Source organism: Crinia signifera, chromosome 5 (assembly GCF_055691185.1).
Source record: "Crinia signifera chromosome 5, ASM5569118v1, whole genome shotgun sequence".
NCBI classification, from domain to species: Eukaryota; Metazoa; Chordata; class Amphibia; order Anura; family Myobatrachidae; genus Crinia; species Crinia signifera.
Window position 1 is genome coordinate 211,280,094 of NC_139221.1, and position 25,782 is coordinate 211,305,875.

At 42.1% G+C, this 25,782-nt stretch overlaps 1 protein-coding gene across 1 annotated transcript in view; it reads left to right on the forward strand.

Annotated features, from left to right (window-relative positions):
- The window catches only part of TBX20 (T-box transcription factor 20), a 47,458-nt gene that overhangs the window by 16,083 nt on the left and 5,593 nt on the right, over window positions 1-25,782 (forward strand). The window contains exons 5-6 of the mRNA XM_083186329.1: window positions 2,305-2,463; window positions 5,033-5,109. Of these exons, the coding sequence (XP_083042455.1) occupies window positions 2,305-2,463; window positions 5,033-5,109 (236 nt within the window). The remainder of the gene's footprint in view (window positions 1-2,304; window positions 2,464-5,032; window positions 5,110-25,782) is intronic.

A 25,782-nucleotide genomic window follows, 5' to 3' on the forward strand; every position in this document is an offset into this window, starting at 1 on the left:
TGTTAAATAAATAGGATGCAAAATCTGATTGGTTGCTATCGGCAACATCCCATCTTCATTAGAACTGTCAATAAATTTACCACAAAGGGTGCACATCCCACCTCTTCCTGTTTTCTACCATTGCACACCTCCTGTTCTGTGTGGTGGATGGATCAGGAAAATTGCAGCCAACTTCAGAAAAGGGATATTTTGATAAAGGACGATGTATTTAAATCATGATATGCAATGGGTGAATACAAATATGTGGCTCCCAAAAATCGCACCCTCCCGGAGATTGCACATTAATTGGGTATAATTAGAGTATAAGGGGTGGCCATAAAGCCGTTTCAGTCCTCCAAAATTGTGTCATTTTTGTACATCCTCAGAGCTGTCGAACAGCTTTTAGCTGATACTGCTTTGGTTCATGCAGGACAATGTTCTATAGCAAGGACAAGTTATATGTATGGACATAACATAGTAACTCAACCATTACAACCAGTACAATGTACAATGTAATACGTGAAATAAAGACAGACCATACATTCATGACTTATTTAAATGAGGCTCCAAATGGGTATTTTAGGAAGAAATGTAAACCTTTTAGTCATCTGTTTATTAATTCACTAGTTAAAAGCCCTTAAAAATGATGGCTTAGCCCCTTTCTGTTCCTACCTCCAATCTCTGTCTTCACAGCTCCCTCTTTTTTCATATCCAGCAAGTTTAAGCAGTCACTGTTTAATATGGATGGGTGACTATGCTTATGCCCCATGACTTCTAAATTGTATGCTCTACAAACCAGTCTATGACCATGTTATACAAACCAGTCTATGTATTGATGACCATGAATTGGTCTAAGCATTAAATGGATCTATCATTGGCTTTATAAGAGGTGTGCTGCCTGGTATATGTCTCACAAGGATATATAATACATATATATATATATATATATATATATATAAACAGGCAGGAGACCTTGTTTTACCGACGTTTCAAATCCTTTACGGATTTTTTATCAAGGTGCAAGAGACCTTGATAAAAAATACGTAAAGGATTTGAAACGTCGGTAAAACAAGGTCTCCTGCCTGTTTATTCCTTACCTTCACTCTGAGTGCCGCCGTCCACCAGAACCAGTATACGTCCCTGCGGGGATATCTTACGGAGGGCACCGGCTCGCTTACCATTATCACCGTACATTGGAGTGCTGCCCGCATGCAAACCATATATATATATATATATATATACACACACATATATATATATATATATATATATATATACTGTGTATAGTGACCACCACTCAAAGAGAAAAAGACTGTGAGGAATTGCACTTACATTGCACTCACAGTGAGCCACTACCACTGCCGCCTATGCAGTTCCAATCTATCCCTCTTTGAGCCTGCAACACAGTGCTTCCTGCAGCATGAGGAGTGTGGAGGGCTGGAGGCAATGCTGTGAGCTTTCTCTCACGAGCTCCGCAAAGGCCCATGGGAGGAACTGCGAAAGCCGCACATGCACAAAAGCATGCATGCGGCTATCTTAATTGCTGGTTATGGTGCCCATTTGCTCATGCGCACAAGATGTTACTGTGACCTTGGCCACTGACAGTAGTCAGTGGCCCAGGTGCCTAGGACCAGGTCATAACATATGGACCAACTGCTGGTATGTGGGGGGCCCCTAATGTGTGGGGGCCTTGGGAAAGCCACTTCTATTGCCCCTCCCATAATCCGGCCCGGTTCAGGGGAAACGCACACAAACACAGGGAGAATATACAAACTCTGCAGTTGTGGGAAATGAACCTATGATCTCAGTGTCATAAGAAAGGTTCAAAAGAACGGCAACATATTTTTTTTTACTGCAACCTATAATGTAGTTATGGCTTCACTATCTCCTTCACATAACAATTTTACTAAGATGCAGCTCTCTCTGGAGGCTGCTACATGCATCAGTTTGGCATGGACAATAGTCCAACATCCCTTAAGTACAGGGAAGAATTAACAACACACAAACCAATCAGTTCATTGATGCAGACACAACACTTCTATTCCAGTTCCGCAGTATTCCTGAGAGGACTGTAAGAGTAATGGGTGTAATTCCTGCACTCTGTCTCGGTCTAGGTATACCTCTATACTGCCACATTGTACTAGGCTGTTGTGCAAATTTAATAATATTTAGAAATATGAAAAATGAACAAAAGCAATTTTGAAATAATTTCACATATTACCAATGATATCTACTTTTTCATTATCAGCGTTGTCTATTACCATGTGTTGTTGGCAGTATGTACTATGTATACAATATAAAACATTCTGTGTTGTTTCAATTTAGATTATCCTAAATTCCATGCACAAGTATCAGCCAAGAGTGCACATTATCAAGAAGAAAGACCACACGGCGTCTCTACTCAATCTCAAATCGGAAGAATTTAGGACGTTTATCTTTCAGGAAACTGTTTTTACCGCTGTTACAGCCTATCAAAACCAACTGGTGAGCTGTCCCCCACCCCTCCATCACACACACACACAGACACACAGACACGCAGAGACAAATGCGGCACTACTCTACTTAACACACAACGAAGGCCTGAATACATACAAACAGATACAAAATAATGATGCTTTGTTTGCAGATCAAAGGGATTTTTGAGATATAGCTAAAGAGTTGAAATTATAAGAACCGACCCCATAAATTCGATTTGTCTTATTGCTCCTCTCCCTGTAATGAAGTCATGTCAAGGCATATTATAAATGTTCAAGCATGTAATTTATGAGTGTTGGTAGATAAGCACACAAATTCCCCTAGATAAAATGCACCATTATTCATAAATCATTTGAATAAGTACATTTTCTGCCCTTTTCACTGTTGTTGCCAAGGACTTGATTCAATTTATATATTTCGTATTATATAAAGGATAAACGCATTACACTTTCAACAAACTATCTCATAATTTAGGATTTAAAGGTCAATTCTCAATCTGAGCAGTCAAACCGCTGTGACAGAGTTGAAGTATAGGTCAAACGACATCCTTAAAGATGTTTTTTTGATAGATATTTATGTTTATTGTTGTCCACTAGAACAGTCCTTCTCAAATCCAGACCTCAGGACACACTAATGGGGATTTCACAAGGGGTGATTTCAGGGCATTTTCTAAGCGATCTAACTTAATTTGACTGTAGAAAATGCCCCTACATCGTCCAACAATTAAGATCCAGCATACTGGATCATCTAGTTAGATGATCACCCATCAAATCTAGTTAGATCATTAGAGTACACTGGCCCTGACAGATCACTCAGCACACATTGCTGCCGCATTGCTGTGCAGCGCTGTGTTCTCAACGATCTTGCTGAGCGATCTGAGCGACGATCACTCAGCAAAATATCTAATGTGTGTATAACAGTGCATGTTGTCCTGGTCTCCTCACAGAAACACAAGTGCAATAATTATTGTCTGTTAGTAATGAAAATGTCTATTCTCCCGCAAGAAGCTATGAAAAACATGCACTGTTATGCTGTGTACACACGGTGAGATTCCTTTGCTATCTGACTTAAGATTCGAGTGCTATACAATCTTTGCTAACTCTGTACATACAATTCATGCTATCTACATTCGATTTGCACTATATAGTCATTGCTGTCCTGTCTATCCGGGTTTCGATTTGTGCTGTCACAGGGGAGCGCATCAGGATCGCTAGGTAAAAAACCTGTGCGAACTGCATACGATCTGCATGCGATTTTGACTATATAGTCAAAATCTAATATCAAATCTCACCGTGTGTACACAGCATAAGTGTGTCCCAAGGACTAGATTTGAGAAGCACTGTAATAGAGATAAGCAAAACTTTTAAATCTGCTCTTCCCCTCATTCCACTAAATGTACCATGTTTCAACAGCTGAATTTTAGTGGGAGATTTATAAAATCTTGAAAAGAGATAAAGTGAAAAGATTTAAAATACCAACCAATCAGCTTCTAACTGTCATTAGAAGCTGATTGGTTGGTATTTTAAATCTTTTCACTTTATCCCCGCCCCAGCTCTATAATACAAAGCAGAATGGTGACGTAAACACGTAAAGTTTGATAGTATCAGAAACCATACATGATAAGCAAAAGTAGTTTTTTTTACTTGTGTGCAGTTGTCATACGGGTACAAATATCAACTGTAATATATCGGTGTGTTAATTTTTAATAATGAATGGAAAAAGTATACCTACTTACACATTTGCTAGATATAGGACAGACATACCTATATCGTTATGGTATAAGTCCCCAACAGTCAGGATTCCAATGGCTGTTTCTCCGACATCAGAATCCCGGCTGTCAGGAGCCCAACAGGGGAGTGAGCGCATTAAAGCCCCTTGTGAATCAGCGGCGCTCATCTTCTATGGGGGTCGTGTACCCCCACAAAGGAAAATAGCCGTGTAAGTAGGGCTGTTCGGCTCCTGACAGGTGGGATTCCGATGTTGGAGGTAAGACCACCGGAATCCCGACTGCAGTTCACTCATCCTATGTGATACAAATATTAAAATACCACCTTACATAAGATAATGGATCCAATGGAAAAATAAACCCCTAATGGTAAATTTACTGAAGTTTCTAATAATGAAAAGATGTGATGTTGCCTATAGCAAATAATTATATTTTGTTTATCATTTCTCTATTGCTTACTATAACATAATAGACAGAATCTGATTGGTTGCTATGGGCAACATCGCCTTTTTATTTATTTTTTCAATCATTTAAAAAAAAATTTAATCATTTTAAATCTACCCCATAATGTCTTTGGAAATAAACTACAGTATGTTTACATATTAAAAAAACATAACTCACTATGCACATGATTAGAATGCTGTTTGCCCATCATTAACATTAAAACACTGAAAAAACAATTTATATTATTTTTATGAGAACAAATATGTATTAATGCAGAAAGATAAAATAAAAACCAATACAGACAATGGTGGGTTCATGTGACATTTTGAGGGTTAATGGTTTGTAGGATGGTAAGGAGTGATGCCAGTGTGTCAAACCTGAAGCCATTGTGTGACTTTGTGTTTACAGATAACCAAGCTGAAAATTGACAGTAACCCCTTTGCCAAAGGATTCCGGGACTCATCCAGACTCACTGATATTGAGAGGTAATGGGAATTTGTGTTTATGTATATGATAAGATAAAGAATTACAGTCTGTGGGATCACTTCATTGCTTAAGTGTGATCTGCAAGTGGTATTCACCACATTTTGCATTGTGGATAAACTCTATAACGGCTAAAGATGGAATGGCAGGAATACATTATATTGTAAAAAGGTGTCTGCATTCTTAATGCAAGCACAGGGTACATTTTTAGGACATATCAGGGTACTTGTGTAGTTTCACGGCGCCAGTATGGCGCTGGGCGTCTGAGTCCCCTTGCGGGGCTCGCTTCGCTTGCCCACGCTGCGGGCTCGGTGGCTCGCTACGCTCGCCACGCTATTTAAAATCAACTCCATGCCAACATGGATAGTGGGGTATAAACTATCCATGTTGGCATGGAGTTAAGTTACTTTTTTTTAACATAACAATACCAGGGAACGGGGAAGGGGGAGGAGTCAGTCGCACAGGAAAAATAAGATATTAATGTTTTTAATAGGACCCTCAGTATGGTATTTATTTAAATAATTATTTCGGGAGGGTGTGCTACCACTGGACACAGCGGAGAATTCAAACAGGAAAAAGAGAAGAATGTCTTCTATGTGGTGCACCTAATAGACAAAATTTATAAAATGTAACCTTTATTTGATTTTATTAAAAGATAAAGCGGCGAAATATTGACAAACAGTGAGACATATAACACAGACAGTGTTTTTTTAAAAGAGGATAAAGAATCTACCCTCATACAGTGTGGCCCAATTCCCTTGGAATCCCCTCAGTAAAAAACAGGCAAAGAACAAATGCAATATATGTAGTGTTAATGCTTCACTTAAATACCTGTTGGTATTTTGAGATGTGTACACTAGGCTTATGTAGCCTGCAATCTAAGGCTCTTTTTTATATAGGCCCTTAACACAGTGTAGTATATTCCCCACAGAATGAGCGGCTAAACAGATCTGCCACTATCTGTGTCGCTACCCCTGCCTGGGGAAGGGAAGGCTAAAATTGCTGTAGCCCAGGTTGATTGTTAATTAAGGGTTAAATATCACCCGTAAATACAGTGAACTTGGTGTATATTTTTACAATCACCATTTAACTGAGGGCTTCATGCCTATGCAGTAGGTGGCAACTAGTGAGAACTGCCACTTCTCCTCTAGTTCCACGCTACTGTCAAAAGGCAGAAGTGATCGCGGCTGGATAGTAAAAGGCTAGACGGGTTGCGGCATATGAATATAACTGCCGCTAGTTCCCTATCTGCCTGAAAATGTTACACGCTGACTAAACTAATAATAAGGCTGTGCAGAGTCAGACGAGCGGCGGCGAGTCTCATACAGCGCCGTCCGTCTCACCGTCTGCTCTGAAAGTAGGCACGCTGTCAGTGACAGCCAAGTCGGGCAGAGCTGGACGGACTGCGGCGTGTCTGATACAGCGCCGTACGTCCCCTGTCTGCTAAGAAGTTTAGTCCGCTCCGGTGTGGACGTCACACACCGTGCGGCTAAGGAGCGTGAGAGCAAGCCCAGTGGAAACTGGCGTTCGCTCTATCCTAACCGCAGCACTAGTGCACATTCAAAATACATTAATCATGGGGAAGGGAAGAGGGAGTCACACACTGACATTCGGTCAGTGTACACTTCGCAGAGTGAGCTTCATCAGGACCAACCTGGTAAGCCTCCGGAAGCTCATTATATACCTGCTGTCTGATTGCTTATTCAGACAAGGTGTTGCAGGTGGGTGTTTTCACATGTCCATTCTCAGATCACTCACCCTAGAGGTGTGGGTGTGGTCACTCACACTCTATGCTAGCTGGATTGTTCCTCAGGTAGCATACACACTACGATTTAGCAAGAAATTGGGCAGATATAAAATGTTGCCAAAAATTTGTATGTTACTCAAAAGAGAAAAAATATATATAGAGAGACAAGAAACTGTGCCTTGGTGGACTGATGCAGCACACTTTGAAAAAATGTGTGCTGCAAAAAGATAGAAGAATAAAAACGATTTTAATAATGAAGATATGCTCATTATCAGTGGGGTATCCATAATTATATGGATGTTCCTTGCCATCCTGGTGGTATTGTCCCGCTGCTCACCTCTATTGGGTCAAACCTTGTATGTTCATGCGATGTTATCCTAGGCAGCCGACTCGATGTTGATTTATTAATTTCATGCATAAATTTATTGTCACAAGGAAAACAATCTATAGGATTAAGATCATTTCTGTACACCGAGGTGCCGACATGTGTATTGCGTAGTCACTTATGTGTTCCAAGCAGCTATGCTGGGATGCAAAAGTTGCCCAAAGAGTTACATAGTAGGCAAAATGTATTAAACACAAGGGTATTAATGGTTCAGGCCGAGCTTGATGTTTGTACATATTCTCTGAATATGTAGATATCTGATACGGTCATCATTTCAAATCGATGTCATATAAGGCCCTATGATGGGATGTTTTCATTGGATATCTTCAGTTATGAATATATATCTGGTGATTATATCACTTGAATTGATCTCATTTGCAGGCTCTACTGTAGGAGATCTCTTATTGGTTGTACAGTGTATAATCATCCCCTTCTAGGTACCTATTAGGGTATCTTTATAATAGAGGGTGAGAATGGTTGTTATGTAGAGAATCTCCGTCGAGATGTGAACATCAGAATATATGTGTTTTTGTACACCAGCGGGTTGCAGTGGGTAATTTGTCATGATAATAGAGTACTCATGGAGTCATGACAGTGATGCCTGGTTATATGTGATTTGAGATGCAAAATAATTAAAACGAATTAAAAATTAATTCCAGAAAAGTGTGATAAAAATAAATAGGTGAATAGGTGAACCAAACAAAACAAAACAAAAAGACACTCGTGTAAACTATCCTGGTGCTATAGTTAGACATATAACCATAAATAAATGTTAAAGTGTAAATGGGGAATAATTCCCCATGGTGCTGAAGGTAAGTGTGTGGAATCATATGAAAAATACTTGATGTGACCATATGGGGGAATAATTCCCTATGTGGAATAGGTGAAAAATATATGATGTCCTGTAGGACAAAGAAAGTAAGGTGTGATAAAACCAGAGACTTTAAAAAATTATTAGACTCCAGATAATGTTTCCTTCGAAAAATATTGGCATAATATATACCTGATCACCCTATGCTGGTATACATATTTCTTTAGGAATTTCAATGAGCTGCTTAGGATCACCAGTTGGTGGTAATCATATTATACTGTGACATTCAATATTCCCTTAATAGGGTATACTATCTTATACCAAAAATACGTGTTAAATAACACCCGGAGGAAACTCCCCCCCAGACGAGCAGGACGGTATAAGCAGTATTATGGATCACCCAATGAGAGCAGAACCACAAACATTTTATTAAAATGCATAAGGAGATAGTATACACGACAAGAAAAGAAATGAGCGGGAGTCAACAGGAAGAAAGTGTTGGATGAAGAGAATCTAGAATGAATGGACTTATAGAAAAACCGTGAAGTTATTCTCTTCGTTTAGTCCCCTTGGGGACATGGTGTCCATTAGAAAAATGAGTCGAGTCTCTTGCTTTAAGAGCTCTCGGTCCCAGTCTCCTCTCCTAATTCCCATTACAATCTTCATCATTCCAAAGGCTTTTAAACCATTGGGATTGCTCCCATGGTATTTTAAAAAATGCCTGGCAACTGGTGTTAGGGCTTTGAACAGAGATTTGTCCCTGGGGGCATTCCTGATATTGAGATGGTGTTCCGACAGTCTTTTCTTCAGTGGTCGGCGGGTTTTGCCAATATAGTGCTTCCCGCAGGGGCATTCTAGGTTGTAAATAACCCCTGCGGTGTCACAGGTGATATATTGGCCAATTTTCCACACCTTGCCAAATTTGTCAGTATACTTTTGACACGGAATCATCAGGGAACACATTTTACAGGTACCACATTTGTAGGAGCCCTTTTTAGAAATGGTACTGCCGGTTTCTTTTTCAAGGTGGCTGTGGACCAGTATGTCCCTGAGGTTATCACTGCGCCTCCAACTGATGTCTACTCTTTCCCCCAGGATCTTTTCCAAATCTTTATCAGTTTTAAGGATGTGAAGATGTCGATTGAGGATACTCTGGACTTCTTGCCACTCACGGCAGAATGTCCCGATGAATCTTATCTTTTCAGGTTGGTCATCTTTCTTTTTTCCAGGTACCAGAAGCTGTTCTCTGTTGTACTTGCAGACTTCTTTCCTGGCTTTATGGATGGCCCTTTTGCTGTATCCTCTGTGAATCAGTCTACTGTCAAGTTGATCAGCCCTTTTCTCATATGTGGTTTGTCCTGAGCAGTTGCGCTTAGTTCTCAGGTATTCCCCTTTTGGGAGTCCCTTGATGACAGGGGGGAAGTGCGCACTGCTGCTATGTAGCAGGGAATTAGTCGCCGTGTCTTTTCGGAAGATATCTGTGGTTAAGGATCCATCCCTTTCGATGCTTATGCGGAGGTCCAGGTATTCCACCTCTTTCTGGCTAGTGTGGAAGGTGAGTTTGAGGTTCAGCTGGTTGTCATTAAGCTTCCTCATAAACTCTGTGAAGAGACAGATGTCTCCCTCCCACACTATCAACAGATCATCGATGTATCGTAGCCACAGTAGTATGTGTACAGTATAGATCTCATAATCTTCAATAAAAACACACTCCCGTTCCCACCACCCCAGGTACAGGTTCGCGTACGTGGGGGCACATGTGCTTCCCATAGCGGTCCCCTGTACCTGGAGGTAGAATCTATCTTCACAAACGAAGTAATTCTTTGATAGGACAAACCACAGAAGTTTAATGAGAAATTCATTAAGAGGGGTGTCACGGTCCATACTTAAAAAGTATCTGGCAGCCTGTATACCATGCTTGTGGATAATGCTGGTATACAGGCTCTCCACATCGCACGTGACCAACCAGGCATCCGCATTGAGAGTGATTCCATGGAGTTTATTCAGGACATCCATTGTGTCACGTACATAGGATGGTAGTGTGGTGACATACTTTCTCAGATGGTAATCCACAAATTGTGAGGCCTTCTCCGTGAGGCTGCCCATCCCGGACACGATGGGTCTGCCCGGTGGGTTCTTCTCACATTTGTGGATTTTGGGCAGGAGATACAGGGTGGGAATTTTGACACTCTTGACTTGCAAAAATTCATATTGTGTTTTTGTAAGTGTTCCTTCCTTATATGCCTGTTCTATCAGCCTCTGATATCCCTCCAGAAAATCGCTGGTAGGGTTGAAGGTGAGTTTTTTGTAGCATGAGATGTCATTAAGTTGGCGTGCCAATTCTTTAGTATATTTGTCTCTTGCCCATAGCACCACATTACCCCCCTTGTCAGATGGTTTGACTATGGTATCCTTCCATGTCCTGATCTCCCTGAGTGCTTTTCTTTTTCTGAGGTACTGAGGTTATCCACATGGTAGTGGGAGTCTTTCTTTGTCTCTAGAATGTCAAGATCTTTACTGACTGTTTCTAGAAAGACTTTAGCCTGCGGGCATATGGAGAAATCAGGCATGAATATGGATCTCTTTTTGAGTGTTTTGGTGTTGGTATCAATTGTATGAGATATTGAAGTGTCTGGTTCTTCATTCTCATTCAATTCCTCCAAGATTTGTACCATTCTCATGTCCTGACTGTCAAACCACTGATCGAGGGATGGTTCCACACCGGAGCGGACTAAACTTCTTAGCAGACAGGGGACGTACGGCGCTGTATCAGACACGCCGCAGTCCGTCCAGCTCTGCCCGACTTGGCTGTCACTGACAGCGTGCCTACTTTCAGAGCAGACGGTGAGACGGACGGCGCTGTATGAGACTCGCCGCCGCTCGTCTGACTCTGCACAGCCTTATTATTAGTTTAGTCAGCGTGTAACATTTTCAGGCAGATAGGGAACTAGCGGCAGTTATATTCATATGCCGCAACCCGTCTAGCCTTTTACTATCCAGCCGCGATCACTTCTGCCTTTTGACAGTAGCGTGGAACTAGAGGAGAAGTGGCAGTTCTCACTAGTTGCCACCTACTGCATAGGCATGAAGCCCTCAGTTAAATGGTGATTGTAAAAATATACACCAAGTTCACTGTATTTACGGGTGATATTTAACCCTTAATTAACAATCAACCTGGGCTACAGCAATTTTAGCCTTCCCTTCCCCAGGCAGGGGTAGCGACACAGATAGTGGCAGATCTGTTTAGCCGCTCATTCTGTGGGGAATATACTACACTGTGTTAAGGGCCTATATAAAAAAGAGCCTTAGATTGCAGGCTACATAAGCCTAGTGTACACATCTCAAAATACCAACAGGTATTTAAGTGAAGCATTAACACTACATATATTGCATTTGTTCTTTGCCTGTTTTTTACTGAGGGGATTCCAAGGGAATTGGGCCACACTGTGGCCCTTATTCTGGTTGGTGCGGTCGAGCCGCATATGCGGCTCCGACCGCACCAGACGAATCCCCGCCCACCCTACGGTTCGCCACGGCCGTCCGTACACGGACGGCTGGCGAACCGCATAAAAATGGTGGAGGCTACGCCTCCACCATGGTGGGAGCTGCCCCCTGCATTCGATGGTCGTCGACCATCGAAGGCAGGTCCGCACGCCGCGGCAGCTCCCGCAAGCTGAGACCACACGGACAATCGTCCGTGTGGTAGCTTGTATGGGGGCTGAAAGCTGACATCCGGCGACGTCAGCTTTCCGCCCCCATGAGTTGCGTCATGGCCTCATTACCATGCGTACGCCCCGCGTTTGCATGGGAACGCCCATGAAACGCGGGGCGTACACATAGGGAAATGAGGGCATGATGCCTCTCACGCCCCTATACGCCCCCTTTGCGGCGGACGAAATCCGTCTGCGGCGAAGGGGGCTGCACATGCGCAGATTCACCTCTGCGCATGTGCAGAGTAAAAACATCGGCGGTACGGCCGCACGCGGGCCGTACCGATCCGATTAGAATAAGGGCCTGTATGAGGGTAGATTCTTTATCCTCTTTTAAAAAAACACTGTCTGTGTTATATGTCTCACTGTTTGTCAATATTTCGCCGCTTTATCTTTTAATAAAATCAAATAAAGGTTAAATTTTATAAATTTTGTCTATTAGGTGCACCACATAGAAGACATTCTTCTCTTTTTCCTGTTTGAATTTTTTTTAACATAGTTTGTGGCGAGCGTAGAACCCGGAAGTAGCACGGCGCCATGCTGGTACACAAGTACCCATATCAGTGAATTGATTTCGCAAGTCACATTGGAGTTTATTTACTAAGATGGGAGTTCTATTGAAAATGAGATGTTGCTATGGGCAACCAATAAGATTCTATTATCTTCAAGAAAGTGCTAAATAAGTAATAACTATATTCTGATTGGTTGCTATGGGCATCATCCCATCTTCAGTAGAACTCCCATCTTAATAAATAAACCTTATTGACTTTGATAGCATTAATGGGGCAGTTATTTTGCACCAAATATATGCTGGATTGCAAGGGATAAAAAGTATGATTTGTCATCAAAGGTCAAGATTTTTTATTCAATTAATAAAGGTCAGTAACTTAAATGTTCAAATAATTGATATTAAATAAAGGTCATAGCAAGACACCATGCCAAGCTAACAGACATATCCTGCACATTCAGATAAATATGGTACTTCGTTTGTGCCTGAACCTGACACAGTTTGTCTGTCAAGCACAGGGGACATACATTTATTTCCAACTAACATCATTTACCTCAGAATAAATCACTGAGCTTACTTTTCACTTCACACTTAAAAGATCACTGGGCGGCTGCAATCATATACAAAAACAAAAAGTACAATGGTTGTCCAAGATATATTAGTACATGTGGAATAGCTTAGGGCCGGATGGAAAAGTGCAGGAATGTTAAACAAGTACTTGGTCTGGTACAAGGAGGCATACCTGCATCTCCAATAGTATGTAGCCAGGTCCCCTCCTTTGGTGTCTGATATCCAAGCTCCAGATTGCTAACTTACACTCCTTAAATGTACTGGGTCCAACTCTGTCATACTTAATACAATCTCCGGTACTTGTGAGTTATCCGGGCTGCCGATTTTGTCCTTAAGTTTGGTTAACTTAAGGACACCCGACCGACGCGATGCCCACGATTTAGCTCCAAATCGGGGGCATCGCGTCGGTCGTGGCCGTTATAAGGGGCCGCGACGCGATGCCCCCGATTTCCCATAGACAGTAATGTTAAAAGACACGATATCGGGGGCATCGCGTCGGTCGTGGCCGTTATAAGGGGCCGCGACGCGATGCCCACGATTTCCCATAGACAGTAATGTTAAAAGACGCGATGGACCCGATTTCCCATAGACAGCAATGTTAAAATAAAATTACAATGTGAAATTGGGCAATATGTTTTTAAAAAAAATGTTTCATGGCCCCCCACCACCGTTAACGCCACCCCGCTATTGACGCCAACCCGAAGCGTGGCGAGCGCAGCGAGCCCGCGAGGGGCGGCGGTACGCGTCCTCCGACCTTTTCATGCCCTACTATCCACTAGGGCGTGGAGTGAGAACAGAATAGTGTGGCGAGCGCAGCGAGCCACCGAGCCCGAAGCGTGGCGAGCGCAGCGAGCCCCGCGAGGGGACGCGGACACCTTCACAGGTATCCGCGTGTCCTTGCGGGCTTCACAGGTGTCCGCGTCCCCTCGCGGGGCTCGCTGCGCTCGCCACGCTTCGGGCTCGGTGGCTCGCTGCGCTCGCCACACTATTCTATTCTCACTCCACGCCCTAGTGGATAGTAGGGCATGAAAAGGTCGGAGGACGCGTACCGCCGCCCCTCGCGGGCTCGCTGCGCTCGCCACGCTTCGGGTTGGCGTCAATAGCGGGGAGGCGTTAACGGTGGTGGGGGGCCATGAAACATTTATTTTAAAAACATATTGGCCAATTTCACATTGTAATTTTATTTTAACATTGCTGTCTATGGGAAATCGGGTCCATCGCGTCTTTTAACATTACTGTCTATGGGAAATCGTGTCGGAAATCGGGTCCATCGCGTCTTTTAACATTACTGTCTATGGGAAATCGTGGGCATCGCGTCGCGGCTCCTTATAACGGCCACGACCGACGCGATGCCCCCGATTTCGGGCGCGATGAAAAAATCGGCAGCCCGGATAACTCACAAGTACCCAATCTCCAAACACATACTGTAATATTCTACTGGAGATATATGGCTGCTCAGGTATTATCTTTAATTTTGTGGGAGAATTGCTAGGTTGCTTTTATTTGGAAAATATCATAAACACCTGTGCATTATATTAAGATCCATGTTATATTTCCTGGTTTGACTTAGCAAATATTTATACAGATTGACAGGTACTGCTAAATCCCACACCTCTACTTTACTCATTGAACTCCATTGTAAAATAAAATAAATTGTTATTATTTTGTAATAAATTCACCAAAAATATTTTCTCTTTAATTTCTCATATTCCACATTTAATTGCAGATTGGTTTAATTTGCAATATAAAAATTAGTATTTTCTTAGAAACTTAGCCATAATCCTTAGAAAAGCCTTTCCGGGCAAAGACATGGAAGCTGTCACTGTGCTTCCTGTTCAGGTCCTCTGCAGTCAATGTGCATTGACGGGATGAAAGGGATCTGAATTTGTGGTACAGTGGCCCATATTATGCTATAGGCTAATGCTATTTTCAATATATACATGGGTTATTTTATTATTATTATCCTTTATTTATATGGCGCCACAAGGGTTCCGCAGCGCCCAGTTACAGAGTACACATAAACAAACTGGAAAACAGTAACTTACAGTTGAGGACAATACAGGACAAATACAGGGTAAATGATTATAGGAACAACAGCAAATTGCTGCAACATAAGTATCAAGGTGGCAGCAAACAGCGTGCTCTGGTGCAGTCGAACTCTGTTTCACAGCGCACCTCCTGCCAGCTGTTTGGGTCCTTCGGGGTGTTCCTAACACCCGTGGGTAAAATTAAAGGAATAGGTAGAAAGGACCCTGGGCGCACTGGGTGAACTCACAAAAAAAAAATGTTTTATTGTTTAAAAAACATGAATAAAATGAATAAAAATGAATAATAATGAATGATGATAACAATAAAATGGACAAACAACAATAATGCACACAAGATCCGCCCTTACCCAGTGGAGGCGTTGGAGCCTGGGATGGTAATTGCAGAGTGTTCCCATGATAAAACACAAGCTGCAAGGCTCCAAAGAGTTTCACTGGGCTGGGTCCTGGTGGATGCAATCTGACCAATGCATTTTGAGTCACACAAGGATTCTTTTTCAAGGCCTTGAAAAAGAGTCCTTGTGTGACTCGAAACGCATTGGCCAGATTGGTAGGGTAGGGTAAGTAAGTGTGCCATACAGTATACAGTGCATAAAATATCCAATGTTTATAATAATGTCCAGTGTCGTTACTACCGCTCCCTCAGACTCCCACTCTTGCTACAATGTTATACAGAGTGGGGGATTGTGGACTGCATTTGGAAACAGTCCTCTAGAAATCCAGCGTTTGCCCCTAATACACAATGTATTAGATCTTTATTTAGGATAGAGTGACTGAAATAGCCCTTTGCCCCTCATGCAGTCGTTAGGTTGGCACAAGAAAGGTTGACACTCCTTAGGTCGACAGGCAGAAATTCTGCAGGGTCCTTAGGTAGACCAGTGGATGGTCAACAATGCAGGCGGTCGACACAGGTTTTTTTTTGTTTTTTTACCCCACTGGGATTCTAGAACAGGCGGTAGTTCATGCCCTAACATCTACTAGGGCATGGATGGAGAATAGAATAGTGTGCCCGAAGCTGATTAGTTGGTAGTTTAGCTCTCTCCACTTTATCACTCTCCAGGGCCTAGTACATCTTCCCCAACATACCAGCCAATCAGCTCCTGTCATTTTTCCAACACAAATGCCAAAAATTCTTTGTTTTTCTCCACATTATATCTCTCCACGCTTTGCTAAATCTCCCCCTATATGCGCTAACACACAAGTACACACACGCACACACACACATTGCCATAGTTTGTATATGTATATTATCCAAGTAACCATGCACTGTGCTTTTAGAATGTGAAAGGAAACCAGTGCACCAGGTCGAAACACAGGCTATTAGTCACAACATACAAGCCTTTGTATCATTAAGATCTGAAATGTGGAGCTTGTAGAACATCTTAAACTAGAATTTACTCCAGGTTAAAATTGTTATATAACTTCAGATGGCTGACAGACAGTGTATAAGCCAACTTTAATAGGTAAACACTATATGGTCAACATACATATGGCCTTTGAGGTAAAAGGTCAACACATGAAAAGGTTGACATCAGTTTTTCACGTTTTTTTTTTACTTTTTCCTACTTTACACTTCATGTTGACTCCGATTGGGAACGGTAAAGTGTGCCGAGCGCAAATGGCAGAGAAGTGGGACACCTGGCTCGAAGCATGGCGAGCAAAGTGAGGTATGCGTGGGTACTCAGTACACTAATTGGGTTTCTACATGCTCATGTAACGACATGGACACCAAAAAAATGTAAATACCACGTCAACCTTTTTCATGTGTCAACCTTTCCGAGCTGACCTTTTGCTTTTTCAACATTTTCCCAATGTCCACATGCATGTTGTTATTTTGGGGTCAACCTATTGATGACCACCTAGACATTGTATGCGAGCTATACCACTCTTAAATATTCTGCCATGGGAAATTGTTTAGTAGGAGGTGTATAGAGAATGTTTTACAAGTACTTTCATGAAGACCATCAGTTACTGTATAAGGTATCACAGTATAGTATAACTAGTTGCAAACAAATTATATATATACTGTATATATATGTTTTTGTTACTATTGTTCCATTTTCAAATGTTTAACACAGCCCTTCCCCTAAAGAGCCTTTAGGGAAAAATCCAAATCAGATCAATTGATCTTTAGAAAAGCAAATTCAATTAGACTGGAGTCAGTTAGTGCACTAACCTACTGAGTAATTGGATTGTTTCTTGTAACTGATTACAATCAGTTCCTATCTGAAAACAGCACACACGGATCTCTTCTACAGGAAATCTGAGGCAAAAAATGAGTCTTTTTATGACATGATGACAGAAATTGCAGCATTCTGCTCTAATTGAATATTACATTATGAATATATATGCTTTATATGACGCTTCAGGAAGAAAATTTACGAGGACTTTTCACACAATTCAATTTAGCTAAATGTACACAACATAATAGCAATTCTATCATTGTTTTAATTAAACATCAATTATTTATCCAGTATGAACCAGCCATCCTAGAACCTATTTAAAGGCAAAACCATGTAGCTGAAATGAACTTGTTTAATGTATTCACTGTTCTATACTGCTCAGTGTATTGCTTTGTGCTATATTTGTGCTTTATCTATGTGCACTCTAATTACATTACGCTTTGACTTATTAAGGCAATAAGGATAATTCCATATCAAATGTTATTTATTACAAGTATAGTCCCATTCTTGGGAGGAACTGCTTATTATATGCCTTGCTAAATTGTCGATATTCTGTGATACCTCGGTATATCGCAAACAATATGGCTGCTGTCAAATCAGCTTAAAATGTTTATTGGAGGGCAGAGTACAGCAAAGTGTCAATTGACTGTCGATTCTTTCCCACCAATAGAGATCTGACCGCCACCTTACATCTATCTAACTCCCAAAGGCTTAAACAAATTACCCCTCAACATATAAAAAAATACCTTTCCATCAGATGTACTAAAATCAGTACTTACAGATGAAAACCATAAACCAAATTAATCTAAAATAACATAACATCCTTCATCACCAGTAATAAACTGCTAACAGCCTTGCCATTCACATACTGTAACACTTTTTGGCTATAGAAGACAACCCATCATAAAGGTATGTGGTGTGATGTGCCGATGGCTAGGATCTCGACAGTCAGTATACGGACATCAGAATCCCGGACGTTGGTATGCGGGCTCGGAGGCTTTCTTTGCTAACCACAGGTTCTGTTCTTACTCTATGGGAGTTGTGGACCCCCATGATGGAGAATAGCCCCTGTTGGTCAGATTTGCAACTGTTGGGAAGTTGAACAGTCAGGATTCTGATGTCGGTATACTAACCTGATACTAATACTAGATCCTGACTGTCGGTGAGTCACTGGCACCCTCATAAAAAGTAAAAAGCTATGAATCATCTATTAAATGCACTAATTAGATATATAAAGTCTTTGTTATCAATGTACCCATTAATTATTATTAGAGTCAAGATTTAAGTCTATTAATTATTTAAGTTTTAATATTAAAGCATGATTTTTTTTTATGAAAATGACAAATATGTCCTCATACCTATGCTAATTAAGGCCCAGGGGGATATTCAATCACCGGTGAGATGCCCGCCAGGCCCTAATCAATGCTGTTTCCCTGACATCACAAGCTGTGGGGATCATTCTGCTGTGAACGGCCGGGAAGTGACGAGCTGCCGGCTGCAGCTCGCCTCTTCCCGGCCGCAACTCGTGACCACGCCCCCTTCTCGCTCCCCGGCAGGCGGGACATTGAATCCTGCCTGCATGTTCTCGGTCGAGCTGACCGAGAACGGGACTGCCGTGACCCTCACATTGAATACCCCCCATAGTGTTCAAGACTCCTGTTGCAACCCATGGGTGAAAGGGTCAATAGTGAAAAGTTTAGTTTTATTTTTCCCAAATATACAAGTTAGTACAAATATAGTAAACCAAGGAACAATATGATACTGAGCGCTGATTGTGTAATATTATACACTGCAGCTGTATCTCCCAAAAGGGGGGTTACCAAAACCCCTTAGCAATCTAAACAAGCAAAAAAACTGAATGGAACAGCGCAGTGCTTAATATTATCAATATTTATTTAAAAAAACGTTAATATTGTGGCCAACAATTTAGACAGATATGACTTACACCCAAATTAATAGAATCTTTTTTCGGCTTTGTAGCTCCTTCTAAAAGATGTTAATATTAGTGGTTATTAGAAGCATGCATTTCTATGGATTGTCCTTTATTAAACCAGTTAGTAAGAATTCATAAGTAACAGTCCTAACTTTATGGGGATGTCCAGAAACAACAATAGGGATCCAGCTTGCAGTCCCCAACGATATTCTCCGACTGCTGGTGCAGTCCTAGACGCACCAGCAGTCGGGGATAGGAATCGCTGGTTATGTCTTAAAAAGGCAGCTCACTTTCCCCGATCCTCTACTCATGTCTCCTTCAGCAGCTTCCTCAGGAGTCTCAAGACAAAGTGTAGTGTAACAGGCAGTGACATCCTGTTCTCTATTAAGTGTTGTCATACTGCAAAAGGGTCCAATCGAAGGTAGACAAGGCGTGATAAATGAGGTCCCCAAGTGGAGGTCTTTTAGGAGATGTGGCCAGTGGTGGTCTGTGTTAGGACTCTCCGTGGTCACTCCGGTCTTATGTGTTCCTCCTTTATTCTGGCTCCCTGCTAGCTGCTGATATGGGGATGCGCTCTGTAGCAATGGTGGCTGCAGAAAAGTGGTTCCAGGGAGGCTTCCATGTTTTTTTTGTGGTAAGCTGCCACTTTGATCTATGTGGTCAGTAAGTAGATGGTCTCTGGATGGCTGCCAGGTGATCCTTTTCATATTGCTGCTGTACATGCCCAGAGTACAGACACCCAAGTTTTTGTCTTGGTAGCTCTTGCAATACTGGTGGGTGCTACTCATGTGACACTGGCAACTCTTATGGCTATGGCTGGAGAGGGATTTAAAATATTTATAGCAGGGGATATAGAGGTAAAGTAGGGGCAAAGAAGTGTTACACCAAAGGGGTTCAGTTTTTTAAGGCCTTCCCCTGGAAGTATCACCCCATCCCTGGGATCAAGAAATACGCAAACTTTATTAATTTTGATGTTGCTGGGACAAGGAAGTGTCAGTAATAAATGAAACATTTGCAGTGGACCATCTAGTAAAACAGGCAGCATCCTGGTCCTGTCCCTCTACCTCTCCCAAAGTAAACCATGCAGATGTACAGTATTTGTGAATAAGCTAGTTACACAGTAGTCATTTAATCCAGATAATTTTTTGCTGGGCTTACTTTCTTCTTCAATACAAGGACATCCTCTTCAATTACAGAATGAAGTTTGTAGGATAATGAGTCAAGAGTAAGGAATCCTAAAATCCCTAGAGATTAAATTGTGTTTTAGAATACATTCCAAAGCTAAACTGAGCCTGTGCTGCTACTGCACATTCCACACAGACAGAATGGCTAAAAACTTATGTAAGCAACTAGACTGGCAAACAATGTACAAGTAAGAATTTATTTGATGTTTTACATGTGTTCTCAGATTTGTTTTATTAAACTATGCTTTCCCTTTAGTGCCTAAAGTAAAAGAAAAACACAGATGAAATTATGACAATAAGTCAAACTATACCATTTAAGTAATACTTCGTTTTTCTGGAAGCATAGGACTGAAAGTCCCTGTTGGACTATATTTCGTGCTGCATTACAAATGTATACAACTTAATCACTAATAATAATAATAAGGACAACCGTGCTGGCATTTATGAGCAGTATTCAATGCTGCCGTAGCGGGGGTTTGCACGGTGGGAATGGCTTTTCCTCGCCAGAAATAAGCCATCCTCACCATGAAACCCCCTCGCCATATTCAATGTTTGGGCCAAATCCTCACCTGAGAGGCCCCGGCAAGAATCCCCTTAAATGGCAAGGTTCATTTCAATGGCCACACTCACCGTTTCCACCGTGCCTCAAGCAACAGGTAATGAGGTAAATGGCAGTAAACCTTGCCTCAGGCATAGTGTTGAGTTATCGGCACTTCTCGCCATTGATAACTCGCTATCAGAGCATTGAATACCCTTCAATATCTTTTCTCAAATCTTATTAATAATAAATTTATATTTGAAATTTGAAATAGTAGCAGCATTTAAGAACGGACAGGAAAACAAACATGAAATTAGGATGATATCTTATTACTGCGATCACTGATTGTGTGTAATAGGCTCCCTCTAGGTTATCTAATTAACCCCTATAAGCGGCACAATGTGCGGTTAATCAGGGATTTGTTTCACCTGCATCAGGCAAAAACAGGGCTTCAGGTTTCGGTGAACATGTGTTTTTGTGCAAAGTGGGACTTTTATCTGAAAGTCCCTGTTGGACTATATTTCGTGCTGCATTACAAATGTATACAACTTAATCACTAATAATAATAATAAGGACAACCGTGCTGGCATTTATGAGCAGTATTCAATGCTGCCGTAGCGGGGGTTTGTACGGTGGGAATGGCTTTTCCTCGCCAGAAATAAGCCATCCTCACCATGAAACCCCCTCGCCATATTCAATGTTTGGGACAAATCCTCACCTGAGGGGCCCCGGCAAGAATCCCCTTAAATGGCAAGGTTCATTTCAATGGCCACACTCACCGTTTCCACCGTGCCTCAAGCAACAGGTAATGAGGTAAATGGCAGTAAACCTTGCCTCAGGCATAGTGTTGAGTTATCGGCACTTCTCGCCATTGATAACTCGCTATCAGAGCATTGAATACCCTTCAATATCTTTTCTCAAATCTTATTAATAATAAATTTATATTTGAAATAGTAGCAGCATTTAAGAACGGACAGGAAAACAAACATGAAATTAGGATGATATCTTATTACTGCGATCACTGATTGTGTGTAATAGGCTCCCTCTAGGTTATCTAATTAACCCCTATAAGCGGCACAATGTGCGGTTAATCAGGGATTTGTTTCACCTGCATCAGGCAAAAACAGGGCTGCAGGTTTCGGTGAACATGTGTTTTTGTGCAAAGTGGGACTTTTATCTAGCAACCCAATAGGATCGCCCTTTAAAAGAAAATTGTCAAAAAATTGGGTAAAATATAAAAAAAACATCAGTTTTTCACTCCCGGTATTTTAACAGAGGTAATAGGATACTCAACTTTCCATTTACAATAACCCACCCATTTAGATGTAAGAAGATTGCACCCACTAAGCCTAAGGGGCACATTTATAAACATTTATATTTTTACTAGAATAGTTTGTAAAAGGGTCTTTTTATACCCTTGTCACACTATTTTAGATTTACTTAAATGTATTAAACCGCTTCATTCACCTTTTTATTTTTTTTGTAAGCAGATCACATTTCTCATACTTGTAATGGGAAATGCTATCTGCCTGAATTTACTAAGAAACATTGTGAAAATATATCGGAGACGGCCCTGTGATAATAATAATTCCATCCTTAACCCCTTCCCGACATTTGACGTATATATACGTCATGGCCGGGATGTACTTCCCGACACATGACGTATATATACGTCATGACTTTAAACTGTCCCCGCGTCTATAGACGCGGTGACAGTTTAAACATGTCTGCTGTCCCTGACAGCAGACATGTCCCTGCATGCCCAGGGGGGGTGGCGATGCCTCCCCCCCGTTGGTGATCGCTGTGATTGGCTGTTCAATGTGAACAGCCAGTCGCAGCGTTTTCCTGTGTTACCGGCGAATCAGACGCTCGGTAACACAGGTGTCAATCACCGCCGGGTGTGAGGGGGCATGAGGGGGTCACCGGTGATGACCACACCTCACCCCACCTGCCCCCAAGGCTGTGATTGGTCCGTCGGACCGACGGACCAATCACAGCCAAGGCGCGTCATTTAAACTAACGGTGACTGCGCTGCAGACGCCATTCCGGTCTGGAATTGCGTGCAGAGCGGTCACCGGCCACTCTGTCGTGATATACATACCTGAACCTTGCCTGATACTTACCTGATCACCGCTGATCACCGCTGGTAGCGTGCTGCCAGCAGCTGGATGCTTCCTGGATCTTGTGACTTCCTGTGTCCTGCTGCTGCAGTGTCATAGAGTCACAGATCGTGAGAGATAGTGACAGAGAGTGACAGAGAGTGATAGAGAGTGATAGAGAGTGATAGAGAGTGCTATATTTTGTGTCTGCTGCACCCCTTTTGTGCTGATCAGTATATCTGTGCTGATCAGCAACTTTTTTTTTTTTTTTTTTTTTTTTATATATATACCTGTCAGTTGCACCAAAGGTTGTGCTGCCTGTGCAACTGACTGCTGCCCCCCTTTTGTGCTGATCAGTTTAAATTAATTAACTGATCAGCAACTTTTTGGGGGTCCAGGGTTTTTTTTTTATATATACCCTGTCAGGTTGCACCCACAGTTGTCTGCCTGCTGCCCCTCACTGCTAATCAGTGTCGCATCACTGCATCACTGATCTGCAGTTTTTTTTGGGGGGGGGGATTGCAGTGGGGTTTTGTTTTTACACCCACGTTGCTTTTGTGGGTGCTTTTGTGGGTGTCCTGTGGCCGCTGATCAGTGACGTACATCACTGAACAGCATTTTTGGCACAGGGTTGATATCATTTTTTTTCTGCAGTTTTTTTAAATTGTTTTTTTTTTTGGAGAGTGCTGTGGTTTATTACACCCACGTTGCTTTTGTGGGTGTCCTGTGGCCACTGATCAGTGACGTACATCACTGAACAGCATTTTTGGCACAGGGTTGATATCATTTTTTTTTCTGCAGTTTTTTTAAATTGTTTTTTTTTTTTGGAGAGTGCTGTGGTTTATTTATTTTTTTTAATTGTTTTTACACCCACGTTGCTTTTGTGGGTGTCCTGTTGCCTTTGAGCGCTGTTCAGTGACGGACGTTACTGACCAACATCTGTGCTCAATTTTTGGCGCAGGACCTTTTTTTTTTTTTTTAACCCCTTCAATTTTTTTTATTTTTATTGGGATCAAATTCCTGTATAAAGTTTTTTTTTTCTGCACTACATACACACTACACACTACATACCCCCCGTGTTGAAATAAAGTTTGTACCCCCCCTACACTATACACGTGTTGAAACATTACACTTACAGAAACACAAAAATAAAAATGGCATCCCAAATGTCATCCCAAATGTCATCCCAGTCATCCAGAAGAATGTATTCAGCGGAGGAGGCATATGCCATGCTTGCCTCGGACTCTGACACAGCCAGTGATGCAAGCGGGGAATTTGAAGGATTCGTCTTAAGCTCCTCTTCCTCCTCTAGTGATGAGGGACCCCCTCAAAGACGCCCCCGTAGAGCAGCTGAGACCCCCCCCAAATGATTGATCCCGTATGGACCCCACCACCAGACAATTTTGAGCCCCAGGTTCCTGAGTTTTTGGCCATCCCAGGAATCCAATTTGATTCAACAGGTCTCAGAGAAATTGACTTTCAAATTATTTTTCTCTGATGATTTTATAAATTTAATGGTGGACCAAAGTAATTTATATGCCCAGCAGTTTATTGCTCAAAACCCCACGTCATCATTTGCTAGGTGGACCCCTGTAGATGCAGTAGAGATGATGACGTTTTGGGGTCTGGTGTTACATATGGGCATAGTAAAAAAGCCAGAAATTAGGCAATATTGGAGTACAGATGTTCTGTACAGCACCCCACTTTACCGTATGGCCATGACTCGGACTCGTTTTGAGATAATCCTTAAATTTTTACATTACACCGATAATGCACAGTGCCCACCCAGAGATGATCCCACCTTTGACCGGCTATTCAAAGTCAGGCCGGTCATTGATCATTTCAGTGCCAAATTTGCAGAGATGTACATCCCTGAAAAATTTATTTGTATACGAGTCCCTTATACATTTTAAAGGAAGGGTTAAATTCCGCCAGTACCTTCCCAGTAAGAGGGCAAGGTATGGCATAAAAATGTATAAACTGTGTGAAAGCACCTCAGGGTACACCCACAGGTTTAGGGTATATGAAGGGAAGGATTCAAGAATTGAACCGCCAGAATGCCCCCCCTCCCTCGTAGGTGTTAGTTGAAAAATTGTCTGGGATTTAGTGCACCCCTTCCTGGATAAAGGTTATCACCTCTATGTGGATAACTTTTACACTAGCATCCCCCTGTTTAAGGCCCTTGGTTCAAGAGGTACAGCAGCTTGCGGTACTGTGCGCAAGAACCAAAGAGGCCTCCCAAAAACGCACATTGCCCAAGTACTGAGAAGGGGTGAAAGCAGGGCACAATCCACCGAAAATATGTTGTTGGTCAAATATAAGGACAAGAGGGATGTCCTTATACTGACAACAATTCATGGAGACAGTACCACCTCCATCCCTGTACGAGGTACCAGTACCCACACCTCAAAACCTAATTGTATCCTAGATTACAATAAGTACATGGGCGGAGTGGATCTTTCAGATCAGGTACTGAAGCCGTACAGTCCCCTGCGGAAAACAAAAATCTGGTACAAGAAGCTGGCCGTGTATATCATCCAGATGGCACTGTATAACGCTTACGTGCTATTCCGTTCTACCAGCCAGAGGGGGACATTTATGCACTTTCAAGAGGAAGTCATAAAGGGCCTAATATTTGGGAACCAGCAGGCAGAGGGCCCCAGTACTTCTAGTACTGGCCCCCGTATTGTACCAGGGCAGCATTTTCCTAACGAAATCCCCTCCACTGCAAGAAAGGGCAGGACACAAAAAAGGTGCAAAGTTTGCTATAAAAAGGGAATAAGAAAGGATACTATTTTCCACTGTAAAACTTGCCCCGACAAACCCGGCCTATGTATAAAGGAGTGTTTTAAAATATACCACACATCTATGGATTATTAGGTTCATCATTTCACCGTGCTTCGGGGGTCTTGCTAATGCCACATAGCACCCACCATTCATTCCACCAGAATCTGAGCTGCAA